This window comes from Cygnus atratus, chromosome 2 (genome assembly GCF_013377495.2).
Source record: "Cygnus atratus isolate AKBS03 ecotype Queensland, Australia chromosome 2, CAtr_DNAZoo_HiC_assembly, whole genome shotgun sequence".
Taxonomy (NCBI): domain Eukaryota; kingdom Metazoa; phylum Chordata; class Aves; order Anseriformes; family Anatidae; genus Cygnus; species Cygnus atratus.
Genome location: NC_066363.1, coordinates 54,272,464 through 54,287,901, shown reverse-complemented (window position 1 = coordinate 54,287,901; position 15,438 = coordinate 54,272,464). Strand labels below are relative to the sequence as shown.

General features: G+C 37.6%; 1 protein-coding gene across 3 annotated transcripts in view; it reads right to left on the bottom strand.

Moving 5' to 3' along the window:
- Positions 1–595: 595 nt before the first annotated feature.
- The window catches only part of ICE1 (interactor of little elongation complex ELL subunit 1), a 34,914-nt gene continuing 20,071 nt past the window's right edge, over positions 596–15,438 (bottom strand). For 2 of the 3 annotated variants that reach the window (XM_035549859.1, XM_035549858.2), the window contains 7 exons: positions 10,412–15,208; positions 9,395–9,563; positions 7,839–7,999; positions 4,719–4,909; positions 3,233–3,339; positions 2,387–2,485; positions 596–1,456 (listed from right to left, as the gene is read on the bottom strand). In XM_035549859.1, the coding sequence (XP_035405752.1) occupies positions 1,275–1,456; positions 2,387–2,485; positions 3,233–3,339; positions 4,719–4,909; positions 7,839–7,999; positions 9,395–9,563; positions 10,412–15,208 (5,706 nt within the window). In that variant the 3' untranslated portion in view covers positions 596–1,274. The remainder of the gene's footprint in view (positions 1,457–2,386; positions 2,486–3,232; positions 3,340–4,718; positions 4,910–7,838; positions 8,000–9,394; positions 9,564–10,411; positions 15,209–15,438) is intronic. The other variant, XM_050709139.1, reaches the window with a different exon arrangement.

Here is a 15,438-nt window from a genome sequence, read left to right as displayed (position 1 = left end):
GGCCTTTGAGATCATCCAAGTCCAACGCTAAACCAAGTCCCTAGGCACCACATCCACACATTTCTTGAACACCTTGAAGGATGGCAACTCCACCACTTCCCCAGGCAGCTTAGCCACCCCTTCTATGAAGAAATTCTTCCTGATATCCAGTCTAAACCTCCCCTGGTGCAGCTTAAGGCTTGTGTCTAAATTTCATGTAGATACATCAGGCACTGGTACAACAGGCAATACCAAAAACTGTGCATACTCTCTGTTGAAGACAGCAGCATCTAGTCAAGCAGAACTGCAAGAAGGGGAGGACTTTTCTTTCTTTAATGAGAAACTGAGTGTGCTGCAAGGCAGATCCTCCAAGAATCATGAGCTCTATCAACAAGAGCTGGGAGCCTGCAGCTCAAGAAAGAACTGGGAAACTGTTGAGAGGAGCAAGAAACAACCTGGTCCTCGGGTGGCAAAAAGAGTTACAAGAACCAGAAGACACTATGAAGTGCTTGCTGCAACTGACAGTTCTATTTAAACCTGTGTCCGCAAAGTAGTACTTAAGCTAGAAACAACAGTTTTCTCAGTGTGTTATTTAAAAAGACAAACAAGAACATAATGGTGTTTGCTTCTTTTATTATGAAAGATATAAAAATGCAGAGTGTAGTGAATCTATCCTTAGAAATTGAAACTTCTTCTGGACCAACATTCTATTTACATATACAAAATTCCCCAAGTGGAACAATATCAAATGTAAAAAACACATTATCAGAATATACCACATATATACAAGTTCAGAGATTTCATATCTCTGTTACTGTAAATGTAGTTGTTACACAAGAGGTCAATTCCAACATGCTTTACACAAGTATTTTAAATTAAGCAGATGAGACTACTCAAGTAAAATAAAACAAACTGGGCAAAGCTCTGCTATCTGAACAACTACTTTATAAATATAGTACAAAATAACAAAGCCAAGTTTTCAGCCACGCTCTATCTTCTGTTGTAGCAAAATGCTCATGCTCCAAGTTGATTGAAGAAAAACAATGGAAATAGCTACTGGTTGTTATTGACATCAAACTAGAAACCTCTCAAGAATCAAAAACATACTGGCTTTCAGATCTCTGATGAGTCATTAGGAAAAGCAAGCATTTTTATTCCTTTTAAAATTCTCCCCTCTAACAGAAAATACAAATAAAATAGTTAAGCCACCACTTTGTATTGTTTTTGACTGGAACCAATTACTGCTTAGTAAAATAAGGCACTTCTTCCTTTAGACCAATACATTTCCCTAGGTTTTAGTGTAGCTCCATTTTACACAGAGAAGTGATTTCAGCTAAGCCACTTGTGACAGCAAAAGGGATGCTGTTAAGAGCTGTTGCTCTCCAAGCATTGATGGCTTCAACGATACCTACGGGATTGCTTGAACCCAAGTCACACAGTGAATATACGGCTGCCAGCTGCACACCCCAGGGAACATCTGCAAAAAGTTAACACAAATCAGCTTCTAGAAATTTGAATATGCAATAATTCTGAGAAGAAACATGAAGCTAAAGAAACCATTAGTTCAAGAACTGGAATACAAACATTTATTTTGAGGATGCCTAAAACCTGAAAGTAGCAAGACGACGACCTTCACAAAAATTCTGTGGCATTTCATTTTATAATAGCATTTTCCAGTTTTCTGATTTCAGAAGATTTTCAGTATTCAAAGGGCAAAAAAGATTTGAGTATTCAGTGATTTTACTCTAGTTCTAGTACCATCTGATCAAGATGGTATGAAAATAGTCAGGTTTACACAGAGACTGGAACAGACACTTAAAGATGAGTCCCTTCCACTTACATGGAAAAGACTGAGATTGAAAGGCAGAGTAGCTATAGGAGTGGTTCAAAACAACTCCCTAGCATCAACCCATGCTTCGCTGCAAAATTTACTTAATATGCAGAATAACTTAGAAATGCAAATGCTGCTTTTCTTGCCTCACTTTGTCTCAGTTAGGAATTTAGAACACCTTACAGCCCCGTCTCCTAATATAACACTCCTGCTAGTAGCAAACCCCAGCACGAACTATTCAGGTAATAAATTAACTATTCCTGCTTATGTCACGATCACGCATTATATTCTCAGAAGCAGCTGGTACACTGTTAGGTGAAACAGCATAATTTCAAGTTGGCTGAAACTACCTCAGAGTTGTTTCCTGCCTGAAAGAGAAAGCAATAGACAGGCTTCGTTAACTTTGGAAGGGCCAAGGACTCAAACTGCAACCTGTTTGTTCTTTTCTACACTAACATAAAACTGCACAAAGCAGGCTGTTTTGGCATTCGTGTCCTAATTTGTGTGTGTTTTGTTTATACTGGCAAAAATTCACATTGCAGATTTTATACTGAAGTTCCTCTAAATAAACATTACCTTCCTCTTTTGCATGATGCACAAACAGTGCAATTACAGAACTAATATTCTTCACAGCAGAAATATAACCTTCCTTCAAACCTATTTGGCCCAATCGACCTGAAAGATTAAAAAAAAAGAAAGAAAAAAAAGGTTACTATGTATCTGAGGTTTAGACAATCAACATCTTAAATTTTACGTTCACTGTCTGTTGAAGTGCCAACATAAAATCCAAATTTGAATTACAACTGCCTAAAAATTATTTGTTCTTGTTATCATATTTGTCTTGGGACCATCAGTTGTCTTTTTCCTATTCTGACTAAAGACACAAAGGCATTTTTCATCAGACTGATAAAACCTCCTGCAGGTTTACAATTTTTAAGAGTAAAACTCAAGGAATGCAACTTCTGTTTAACAAACAATATTATGTAACTTACATACCAAAAACATCTATCCAAAACCAAAGTTTATCTGTTTATTCTGAATGCCACCTAGATACCAAAGGATTTTACCTTAAAATCGCATCAAGAGGTATTATGTTACATATAAAGCCTTATTTTATATACTTCGCTAAAAGCATATATAGCTACAGATAATTTAATATTAAATACATAAAACAATAATATTTACTATCATGAAATCATAGTAACATCTCATAACTTAAATACATGATTTTCACAGGCTGACAAATAGTATCTGCATAAGACTGTAACAGTTTTGCTTTGCTTTTTAAGGTGAAATTTTTTGAAGAAAGTTAAAAAAAAAAAAAAAAAATGCAAAAATGCTTCAATTCATTTTCCAGGCAAACTGACGCTTTTAAAGGTCATACATAAACCAGAAATTCAATCATGAATTTAGATTACTTACCAATTAGCCTGAGTGTCAACGCGATAATACTATCAGGAATAGACTGCACACTTCCATGCTCTTTTCTCTTCTTTACCCACTTATCCATAGAAGGCCAAAGCACTTTGCTGTGAATAAATGAATTAAAAAATCTGATACTGCATGAAGAGTTGGCACAGAATATTTATACAGAAACAAACACAAATGATTCTTTCATTTACTGTGTATTTCTGTAACTCCACTTGCATGTTGAATTCACCTTCAGGCGAAACTAGTAACACTACAAGCATCTACAAGCCTCAGTAATATCAAGGCTGTTTTACACCCAAACATTAAAAGCTAACTTGCTGGAGGAATCATTCCTGTTCAGAATATTATTTCTGTCCATCTTCCATTTCCTTGCAACTTTCTGCATCTCTACATAAAGTCAAGAGGTTACTGCACTAACTTACATGTATATGGAACCACACTTCTTTCAAATGTTACATGAGTCATACATTTTGTATGACTGAAAATTAACAGTTTGTATGTTATAAGTAGGATCTGGTGCTTGTTTTTAAATCTGAATGGACTTGACACAAGTCCTTAAAATTATGAGACCATCCTTAAAATTATGCTGATAGACTTAGCTATCATCACATGTATCATACATACAACTTCACACAATCAACTCTGTATGACTTCAGTTAAAGAGACATACCTTTCACTGAACCTAGTATAAATTTTGAAAGTGTTCCACTAAAAATAACTTCTGTATCAAGGATTTTAATGATTCTAATAAGTTTTTCACATTTACTTCATATTCAACAATCAGATTATGTGGTTGTTAAACCAATGCCTTATTCTGGGAGATTGTACCAATTTATATAGCATCTACATACAAAATAGGGGCTGTCAGAACAGTGTACACATCAAATTGCAGTCTTTCAAACCAAGTTAAATATGTCAGCAGGTTATGCATTGGATTATAGTGTTCAAAGAAAATGTAAGCCACTGGGTCGAAGTATTATAATGGTTCTAGAATTGAAATCAGACTGAAATCAGTATAGCATAATAGTGAAATGCAACCATACTCCTTTTCAGCACTGAAGTAGCACTGTTCGCAGATCAAAAGTTCCACCCCCATTTTTTAGTGACTGAAAAAGAAAAGCTTTTTAAAAAATTGATACTAAATTCAGAGGAAAACAACCATGTTGCTCACTTGACATACAGTACATCTCAAAATCTTTCACAATCGTTCACATATAGCTATTTGAAAAGCAACTCCTTATTAGAAAGGTTCTAACAGGACTAATTTCTTGAATTAGTACTCCAATATCCTCCATTTGCTCACTCATCTTAAAATAAGGCAGACAAACACAGCAGTCTAGGCCTCATCAGATTACAAAACCTTCTTTTCTAAGTATGTATGCAAGATTTCATTATGTTAAAAGCTAAGCTGCAACGTTTCAAATGCAAAAAAAAAAAAGCACAGAAAAATGTCTGAAGGAACTGCTTGCCACAATACCTTATGACATTGTCATGTGTCCAATCCCACTTCAGGTTACTGCAGAGTAGATCAATAGCAAATATGTACTGCCAAGCATCTTCACTCAGATCTTCTCCATATCGTTCACTCTGCTGAAATTCTACTTTGGGACATGACTGCATTTCTAAAAGCAGGTTTGAGGTCATAATACCTGCATCTAAAGATGAACTCTGGAATTACAGAAGGTGATTACTTTAATGCATGAAAAGTTACCAACCCAGAACTGCACTCTTTACAAATATTAGATTCTGACTGTCCATAGCAGCATTGGAGTTCATCTTACAACACAAATTCAACTTGGAGCTAGTGTTAACAGAAGCAAACAAATAAAAAAAGTACACAGAACTAAAATCTTCAAGTACTCAGTATTCATCTTGATGATTTTAGAAAAAATAGAGTTCGGGAAAACAAACACACAAACACAAACCCTACACCCATTCTCTTCTCTGCTTCCACAGTTTGGGGATTTTTGTTTCTCTTGATGAAACTTTAAGGTCAGAAGAGCCCTTTTACAATGCAAGAAGATTATATCAGTCCTGCTCATTTCTGAGATATTTTTTTTAACGATGCTGAAATTTGATACTGATTATTGCTCAGTAGGGGGTAATTTCCAAGCAAGTACTTTCAATAGCTGAGGTAACAAGAACTAAAAACACGTCACATAAAACAATTCTGCTAATTAAACAGCTGGGGTAAGCAAGGAAATTTAAAGACAAACATCTTTCACAAACCTGAAGCATTAAGAAAAAAGTCTAGATTTATAACACAAACAGAGTGGCTGCTCAGCTTACTTCCTCCATATGGACCATATAATTGTCAAACTCTGCAATTGTGTAAATCACTAAAATTGGTATACTTTAACCAAGAACTAAATCCCTATACTACACCAGCTTTACTTTCACACATAGTATAATCTTACAAAAAAGTCACATGCATCTTGATATAGCAGACTGTCAACCACAAGCAACCTGAAATTTGTCCCTGTACGTCCACCTAGGTAAATACCACAAAGCGCGATGTCATCAGCTCTCATCAACAGACGATCCTGAGGTTCTGTTCTTCTCCCCAGCTGCAGCAGCTCTCATGTTTTCTAAGAGCTCCAAGCCACAGCTTGAGGGTAGCAGGAGTGTACAGAACAATTACTGAGGTATACTTAAGTGCATCTCTATTGGAGTAAGATTGAAAGCGATAACCTAATAAAATGGAGAGTACAACTTCTTTGCTAAAGTATGATTGCAGTACTGCATAACTCTAAACACCAGAGCTTAATGTTACATCCCAACAAAAAAGAAACATCTACAAATCTATGCCCTCTTAGTTCACCCCACTGTAAGCCTGTACCAGATCAGGTTTATAGGTGCTGTAATTCCACTGGTACCACATTAAATTCAGGGCCAGTACAAAGCAAGATAAAACAAAAAAACCATGTTTTTCCAGTAAGTACAACACCTAAAGGCCACTGATTACAACAAGCCTAGCTGTAGTCCCCAAGACTACTGCATCAAAAGAAGCATGGTGGGCAGGCTAAGAGGTGATTCTCCCCCTCTACTCTGCTCTTGTGAGACCCCACCTGCCACCTGTAGGACTGTGTTCAGCCCTGGGGCCCTCAGCACAAGGGCATGGGCCTATTAGAGCAAGTGCTTTGTGGAGGGCCACAAAGATGATCAAAAGGCTGGAATACCTCTACTACAAAGACAGGCTGAGGGAGTTGGGGTTGTTCAGCTTGAAGAAGAGAAGGCTCCAGGGAGACCACACTGCAGCCTTCAAGTACCTCAAGGGTGCCAACAAGAAAGCAGGAGAGGGACTCTTTGTCAGCGAGTATAATGATAGGACAAGGAGTAATGGCTATAAGCTAAAAAAGGGGATATTTAGATTAGATATTCCGAAGAAATTCTTCACTCAGAGGGTGGTGAGGCACTGGAAAAGGTTGCCCAGAGCAGCTGTGGATGCCCCATCCCTAGATGAGGCTTTGGGCAACCTGGTCTGGTGGGAGGTGTCCCTGCCTATGGCAGGGGTGCTGGAATTAGATGATCTTTAAGGTCCCTTCCAATCCAAACCATTTTATGATTCTAAACCAGACATGGAGCAGTATGCTAGGATTGAGACCAGAAGAGCTAGGAATCAAGATGACTTTGTTCAGCTTGTATTTTACAGAACTATAGCTCTTCCATCAAGCAAGCCTGGCATTAATATTGGTCTCCAAAACTAGTGGGGCACTAGCTTTCAAGCAAACACGCAAGCTTCCTATACAAACTCCTTATCCAGGAACAAAGTATCTCCAGCTTTCCATCTGTATGATAAATATTTGCCCCTACTGATACAAAGGATGTTCCAATTTTTCCTCTTTGCAACATCCCTTTCAGGACAGTAATATGTGCCTGCTTAAAACTAACAGAAATTACACAACTCATCCAAGACCACACAGGAAGTCCTGGTCTCAAAGACTTAAGTCAAATTCCTAGAGTCCTTAGGTCCTAAGCATCGGTCATTCTTCTACCACCACTGCAGTTTTGTACTGTGCCAACTGCTTATGAAATCAGGTTTGCCAACATTTTTTTTTGAGATAAATGGTCATTTACACTCTACCTCATAGAAAGATCATGAATAAGATGAGACAGACTCATCCTGAAAATAACTGTGATAAATAATTACCAATTATACAAGGAATTACAAGAGACAGACAATCCCAATATGTATTTTTAAAAAATAAAATAAACAACCACAAAACATATTAAAAAACAACACAAAGCAAAACAAAACAAAAATGACCTCAAGAAACATTAAAATCACAGTTCCATAGTGATACAATTCCCTAGTCCAAGGGTACTCCAGTCAAAATTCAAAAATAATAAAAGCACTAAGTGTTTACTACAGATATTAGTATTTAATAGGGAAAACAAAAAAGTGTTGTGTTCTAATAGGGTTTAGACAACCACAGGAAGATAGCCTTAAGTATCATTAGTTGTGCAATTGTACAGGCTCCATGGGAGATCCACGGAGCATCTTCACACCCTGCATCAGAAGATTCTTGATTTGATACAGCCAGCAAGGGAACCAAAACAGACAAAAGCTGATATTGACAGTGAAAGCAGAAGTTACCTGCTCCCAGCTGAGATAAGCACTGAGACAGGTCAGGACATCGTCATTTGCACTCTGCCTGATGACTAATTGCATGGCTTTGTTAATTGCACCTTCGAAGAAAAATATGTCAGGCCATATATTTGTGATGAATAAAATCAATTTCACTGCGTCTGGAAAGCCTAAGAAAAAAAAGAGAGAACAATGTAAGTTTTTAACATACAAAAACAAACAAAAAATACACTCAGACATCAAAAGCCAGTACACTCTACAGCAAGGTAACAAGGAGAGAAGGCACAGAAGTCATGTAAAAACTGCAGCCCAGTGAGGTGGAATCATACTAGCACACCCCAGTCCTGATATTAAATAATGGAAGGGAGGAGAAAACAAACAACCAAATGAAAAAACAAACACCTTCTTTGTTCATTGTAATTCTTTTTTTTTTTTTTCTTTCCAAAAAGAGTGTTTTAGTCAGTAAGTCAGGCATGGTTACACTAGACTTGGCTGCGTAACAAAAGTGCGCGAGGTCCTTTTCCCTTTATTCTTACTGCACTTCAGTTCACTAACAAGAGTGGTCTTGGAGCACAGAAACTGGATTTCACAATGACTTTAAACTGGAAGATGCACTCTGGAATCCTACCTGATACAATCCAACTACAAATGAACACTCATATCACTGGATTAAGCCAGAGCTAGTCCAAAACTAAAAGAAAAAAAGGAAAAAAAGAGAAGGAGAACAGAAGAGGGAATAAAGGAAAAAGAATTAGAAAAGGTGGTAAAAATTATCTTAGAGTTATTTAAGGCAGAATACCTGAAAGAAGAACAGGAAAAAAAAAGACGGACAGGAAGCCAAGAAAACAGATGATGCACCGACTGTTTATAGTCAATTCGGCAATTGTGTAGCTGAAATATAGCTCACTTGTGTTACCAAATGAAGGGGAAAACTTTAAAGTGAATGCATTAGTAATCAAAATAAAATAATTGATAAAAAAAAGGGGGGGGAACCTTCAAGATGTGTTTACAACTGTTCACATTCTAAATAAAATAAAATAAAACCACAGAAAATCCACACCAGGAATTTAAACAATTCAAAGTATACAACAGAAAATCATTCAAAGTCTACATTTAACAGAGTTTTACTGAAGTTCAGATTGTTGGTTCCTTTTTTTTTCTTTTTAAAAATCAAATGTGTTTTATGAGTCAGTGCTTACTCAGTAAAAACAGTAGTAAACAAAAAGTACAAAGTTCTCTGGAATCACAATATCATTTTGGAGATGGCAGGGCAAAAATGAAAGTATAGAGGATCCCAAAGTAAGTATCTCTTTGAAAAATGAGCGGACTACTAAGAGCACAGGTGATCACCAAGCTGAGATAGAGATGTAGACAACTGTGAGACAGGAAATTTCTTCTATAACAGTCTATATTTTTCAGTATATAAAAAAGGTCCAAGGAAAATGTGCCTTTCACAGGAAGATTTTCTTTGATTAGGTTTCTAAATGCAAATGAACATTCTGGAACAATACAGCACAGACAGACAAAATGTTCAAGATACAAGACCACCGAGACACACACTATACCTTCTTTAAGTAAGCTATAGCAGAAGAGACGGGCTCTTTCCAAATCTCCCAGCTGTCGACAAGTTCCTGTATAGACTCGACAAAGAGCCTGGTTGAAATTGTAATTTGAGGCAGTTTTCTGAGCCTTGAGTTTATTGAGAATAACATGCAGCAACGACTCAGCTAAATGCTATAAGGCACAAAAAACAGTTGTTAGACTGCACTACATTTGAGAATATTTAATAGCATTGTAACAGTATGACAAGAGAACTGTTTGTAAGAACATTGTTTGCATCCATGTAAGAATACACATAATTAAATCATAGGCAACCAGCAAATGAAATAACAAACCTGAGTAGCAACTTCAGTAGCAACTTGCTTCTATCAAGTTACCACGTTTGGCAAGTCCTAACAAAGGTGACAGCAGAACTCAGTAGACAACTTCTGTGGAGAACTGACAGATCATTATTCTGATCTCAGTCTGCCTAATTACTTTCAAGAACTGCAACGGGGCAAAATGCTGCTATGCGATGCTATGAGGTTTTTTCCAATAAAATTCATTTGAGCAACCTGATGTAGAATGATAATCAAGGTAAACACTGAATGAACACGTACACCAGTATTATATATACAATGCTGTTTTGTGTTTTCTTTTTTAGTGAAATAACAAAAAAGACCAAAAAAAATATCAAACTTCACACCTTTAAACAAAGAAAACTCCTTCTACAATTGTTAATGCTATCCACTACAAAAAATGTGGTGAAAATAAAATACATCTGCTTTCCTGATAAATGCATAAAGCATCTACAATTGCAGTTTTGCATCTTGGACACCACTGACCATTAACTTCTCATACTGTCTGAAGCTCTCTATTTTGTTACGTTTATACAGGTTTAGATATCTGATAATCTTTCAAGACTACACTTTGCCACTGCAGGCTGCCTGACCCATTGACAATTCACCTAGCACATACTTAAACTCTTTTAACCTGCACAGAAGTCACTGTTAAAATGCAAAACTCAAAATAATGCTACTTACCTTGTTTTTTACACCAAATTCACTGACAACTTCTTTCTCTTCATCTCTCATTACTGGAATCTTTGTGATATTGCCCACATAAACATGACTTCGAATAACTGGTAACAAGTCAAAGCAGGATTCGGCAATTTTCTTCAATGCCAAATAAACTTTCTGGCAATCAGAATCAATAACCTTCTTTAACGGTAAAGATGCTTCTAAACTGGAACTGTGTGCTGAACCACTGATTTCACAGCTCTTGCCATGGAAATTCTCCTGTATTTCAGAGCTTGTATTTTGATCATTTCCAATAGCAGCAGTACCACTGGACTCCAGCTTTGGTGGTTCCCTGTCTAATCTCAGTCTTTTCGCACTTCTGGGCATAGATATGGGCAATAATGTCCTTTTTTCAAGATGATTTGACAAGCCTGAAACCACTTGCTGGTTTTGCACGTTTTTGTCTTGTCTACCATCAGATTTCAAATTGCTCCCAGTTTTAACAAAAGCAGTTGATGTAGACGCTATTGCTTTGAACCCACCTATTTGAGCCACAGGTCCTGGCAAACTCTGGCTGTCTGAAAGGGCACATCGGTTAAGCTGAATATTGCCTTTCAGGATGTTTAGTGTCCTTGCCCTTGCAGATAGCTCTGGATACATAGTGTCCAATATCTTCACAGAGTTCTCCTGAGGAGCAGCTGCAGCAGCACCATCAGCTGCACACAGAGGAAATCTTCCAGGGACGGGAAGTGCATGCTTTGGAATGGAAGTACAAAATTTCAAAGGTGAGGAGAGAATCCTTCTACCCACTGCCATCTCTGAAGGTGATGGAGGGGAAAACAAAAGGGCAGATTTGACAGTTGGAGTATCTCTCAATGGAGACATCAGAGGAGGAACAGGGGTTTCACGTAGTGGAGATATCAGGTCATCAAGAGGGGAAAGCAAAGAGGATCGATCAGCAGAAGACATCACTGGGGTCATGGAACACGCAGCTCTTGGAGGAGTAGCAATCAAAGGCAGTAGCAGTGGGGGTAGAGGAGGACCCATCTCTTGCCTGATTTTATTTATAGTCTCAGATGAGCATTTTGTCGGCATAGAAGTATCAGCATTTGCAAGAACTGGCTGAGTTATTTTAACTTCAAGGGCGTTCGTTTTTCTTTTACCTCGAAGCAGTTTTTTTGATAGCCTGCCATGCATTACTTGGACAGCTGCCTTGGTTGAAACACCCAAGACTTCAGATCGTTCTTGCACTTTGCAGTTCAATTTATTGGTCTTTTTGGGAGCAACATCTACACAAGACTCTGACTCCGACATACACAAATTCTCAAATACCATTTTTTGTGGCACAGAAGACTGACTAACTGTTTGAGAATTGCAGTCTACATCAGACAGGGCTGGATTTGAAAGATACTTGATAATAAAGTTTTTTCTACCACTATCCAGAAAGCCCTTCCAAGTACAAGTGGTATGACAAAAACATGAAGGCTGAAAAACACCTAACATAACATTAGCGTTGCTTTCTTCTGAGTTGCAAACAGCACAATTTTGATTATGATTATATTCTTCAAGAACTGAGATGCCCATATCAACACTGTGTGGTAGACTTTGCTCTGCATTTGATTCAAGCTTTTCACAACCATCTTCTTCTACAAAATTGCCGAGTGCTAACATTCTTGTACTTAGTTTACTGTTTTTTACAGCCATTCTGTAAGTTTCTGATAATCTGGTTAATATCTGGCATATTGGTAATCTATTTTTTGAAGCACTTGGCATCACAAGTCTTCCTTTGGATGTCCCAGTTTTTAACACATCTTCCCTATTGTCATTCATCCATCCAGCTACCCTGAATTCACTAGCACCCTCAGCATTTTCAGAGGCTACTAATGCACACCCTCTTTTCAGAGAGGCTAAGTCTTTGGGATAAACCTCCCCAACCACCTTTGACAACTCATTTGCAGTATTTGGAGAATAGTCTGTTTCACAGCATGTATCCATATCCACTATAGTATCTGCTTTTAGATGACTATCTGTCACAGTGTTTCCTGGGCGCATTGTTGAATGAAGTTCACATACTTGGTCATCAGCATCAACACTTGCATCATTTTCCAGAGCACTCATTACAATTCTTGTTGAAGTTCTCAGGTCCTTTTTGAACATGGGAACACATTCAGAATATTTCACATCTCCAACTTTTTGTAGAGGACAGTCCTTCTCTTCAGACACATTGCTCTGTTCTGGGATATCAAACGCATTTTTAGACCTTTTTATGCTGTTTTCCTCACATGTCTCAAAACTATTCAACCTTTTACTTCCCCCCCCATCTGTCAGTGAACCAGTTCTAGCAGGATCTGCATTAGCTTCCCACGTCTTGCATTCTGATCCTTGACAAACAAACTTTTGGAAGGTCAAAGTATTCTTATCATAAGAGTTTGCTTGCAAAATTTGCAACTTAACAGATGCCTGAGGTTCTTTATCTACTGGCAGCTCCTTCTCACCTGAAAATTCCACTTCATTTTTGTGTATGTATTCCCCCTCAGAGCAGCAGTCCAGTTCTTTGCACATGTTGCCTTTTTCAGTAGATGGGATCTCAACACCCTTTTTGAAGCTTTCTAGAGAACTATGAAATGCACTACCCACAACACAATTTTTATCTTCTTTGTTTTTCAATGTATGAGAAAAATCAGAATTTCCTGTGAAATCACTTTCAACAAATCCAACAACTTTCTCAAGACTGTAATTTAAATTACAAGGCACTGTGGATTCCAATCCATTCTCTTGGATAGGGGAATCTGTATCTTCAGAATTTATACAGCTTGTCTTCAAGTCCATTTGAGTAGACAAAGCCAAGCTGCTATTAAAACCCATTTCTGAAGTATGCTGGCATCTGATCTCTGAAACATTACTTTTCTCCTTCACAACATTGTCTTCCCAGTTAAATGAACTGGAACAAGCCTCAATCACTAATTCCTTGCTTTGCTTGTTTAATTCTGCTTTTATTTCATCACATTTATCATTTTCAGTTATCAAGAACTGATTCTGAGGTTTTGCAAATTGTGTCTGAGATGTAACGTTACTTTCTACTACAACCGATTGGATGGTATCTGCTTCTTCTAACGGTTTACTGCTCTCATCTACAAAATCTTGATTAACTTGGAATTCAGTCTCTTGAGATTCAAACACTCCAAAGTTCTGAGTTTTGGTCAACTCACAGTCTAATGTACTACACAGGCTTTCAGGTTGTTTCATTTCACCATTTCTTTCTGTAAAATCTAACACACATGATTCACACTTAGCTACACTGCTTTCCGCATCAGTAATGCATGTCATCTTCGGTACTGCAAGTATGCTTTCCAAGTCTGACTTCCCTTGGAAAAAAACTTCTTCCTGGTATGGTTTACCTTTTAAATATTCCCCTTCCCATACATCTAGTAATTTTTCATTTTCTGCACTACTGAATAGCTCTGATGATTTAGCTATTTCAAGAACACTTTCTTTGTTCACATTTATGGCTAGTTCAATAGACTCAGGTCTGGTTATACTCATGTCTTGTATTTTGAGCTGTCCATCATCTTTTGGAAAGCTTGATGAAGCAGCTATATTTTTGTCTATACCATCCATAGACAGTGTATGTCTGATTCCTTCAACAGCAGATACAGAGAAATAACACTGAGAGACTTCAGCAGTCTCCAGTTCGTGTTTTTTGTCCGTATCATATTCTAGTGTATGCACACATTGTTCCTCCAGTGTCTTTTCACTGTCATGCTTTATTTCAGAGCACTGACAGTGAGCAGAACTCTCCATAGTTTCACTGTATACCTCAGTCTCCAGAATTATTCCCTCACTATCACACTGTATCATTAGGTCTTTAGGACACTCTACTTCACAAAAAGATTTAGAACTACTGAAATCAGACAATACAACTTCAGAGAGTTCTCTCTCATTATTAGCCTCTGCACAGAGCCCTTGCATCTGTATTGCAGCCGTTACTTCCTCTCCATTTATCACTGGTTTTATGCTTTCCTCAACATCGCTTGTTGTATTTGCTACCTTGATTACATCTTTGGATTCATTTTCAACCACTTCATTCTCTACCAATACATCAGATTTCTCCTCACAGTCTGTACTTTGAAGTACAACAACACATTGTTCAGGTGGCAAATGAGTAACATTTGGGGGAATGGTTACTGCCCTGGGAATTTCTCTCTCTCCTGATAATCCATCTCCTTCTGCCTTCATTAATTCACCATGCTTTTCATGTATACTGTCATAACCACCAGCCTTGATTAAAATCACATTCTCCTCTGTTTGCTCTACCTCACTACATCTTTCTATCTGATTCTGAGGCTTAAAACTGTGTAGCATAAAATCAGTTGAAGAGATCCCATCTGCACTGTGCATTTCCTTGATATCTCCTTTCTTTTCCTCTATGGCTTCCAATTCATGTGCTGTTGCTTTAGTTAGTTCCATCTCCTCTGTTTCCATATTCACAGAATTCTCCTCCAAACAATCTTTGTTAGTTCCCACATTTGTAATTAATGTAGCAGCTTCAGCTTGCTTTGTTTCAGCACCTCTCACTTTCTTGCTCAACATCTCTGGATCAATATGATCAATCTTTTCATTCCTACTCCAGTTATGTGAAATTTCTGCATCAAGACTACATCCACATGTTTTGTTCCATCTGTTACACTCCTCATTCAAGCTGAATACATTACAACAATTTTGAGGCTGAACTTGGTCTTCTTGTAAAATATACTCCACTGCAGAAGCACTGCAATCAACTTCTTCACTGCTGGAACCTGTGACTTCTCCAAACAACATATCCTTTAATGAAAAATACAAAGTTAATTTTTCAAAGCCCAGCATCACTTTTAAGAGCTATATTTTTCTAAACAAATAGGCTGCTGGCCCTGACATGCAGTGGTTTTGAGAGATTAAGGCTGATAACAGAATAACATCCTTTTCCATCATTGCTCTTCACACTAAACAGAAAGCACTTTTGTGAAAATTGAGAGCTCTTTGCCTACCTACTTATATTCAAAGATTACTGAAAA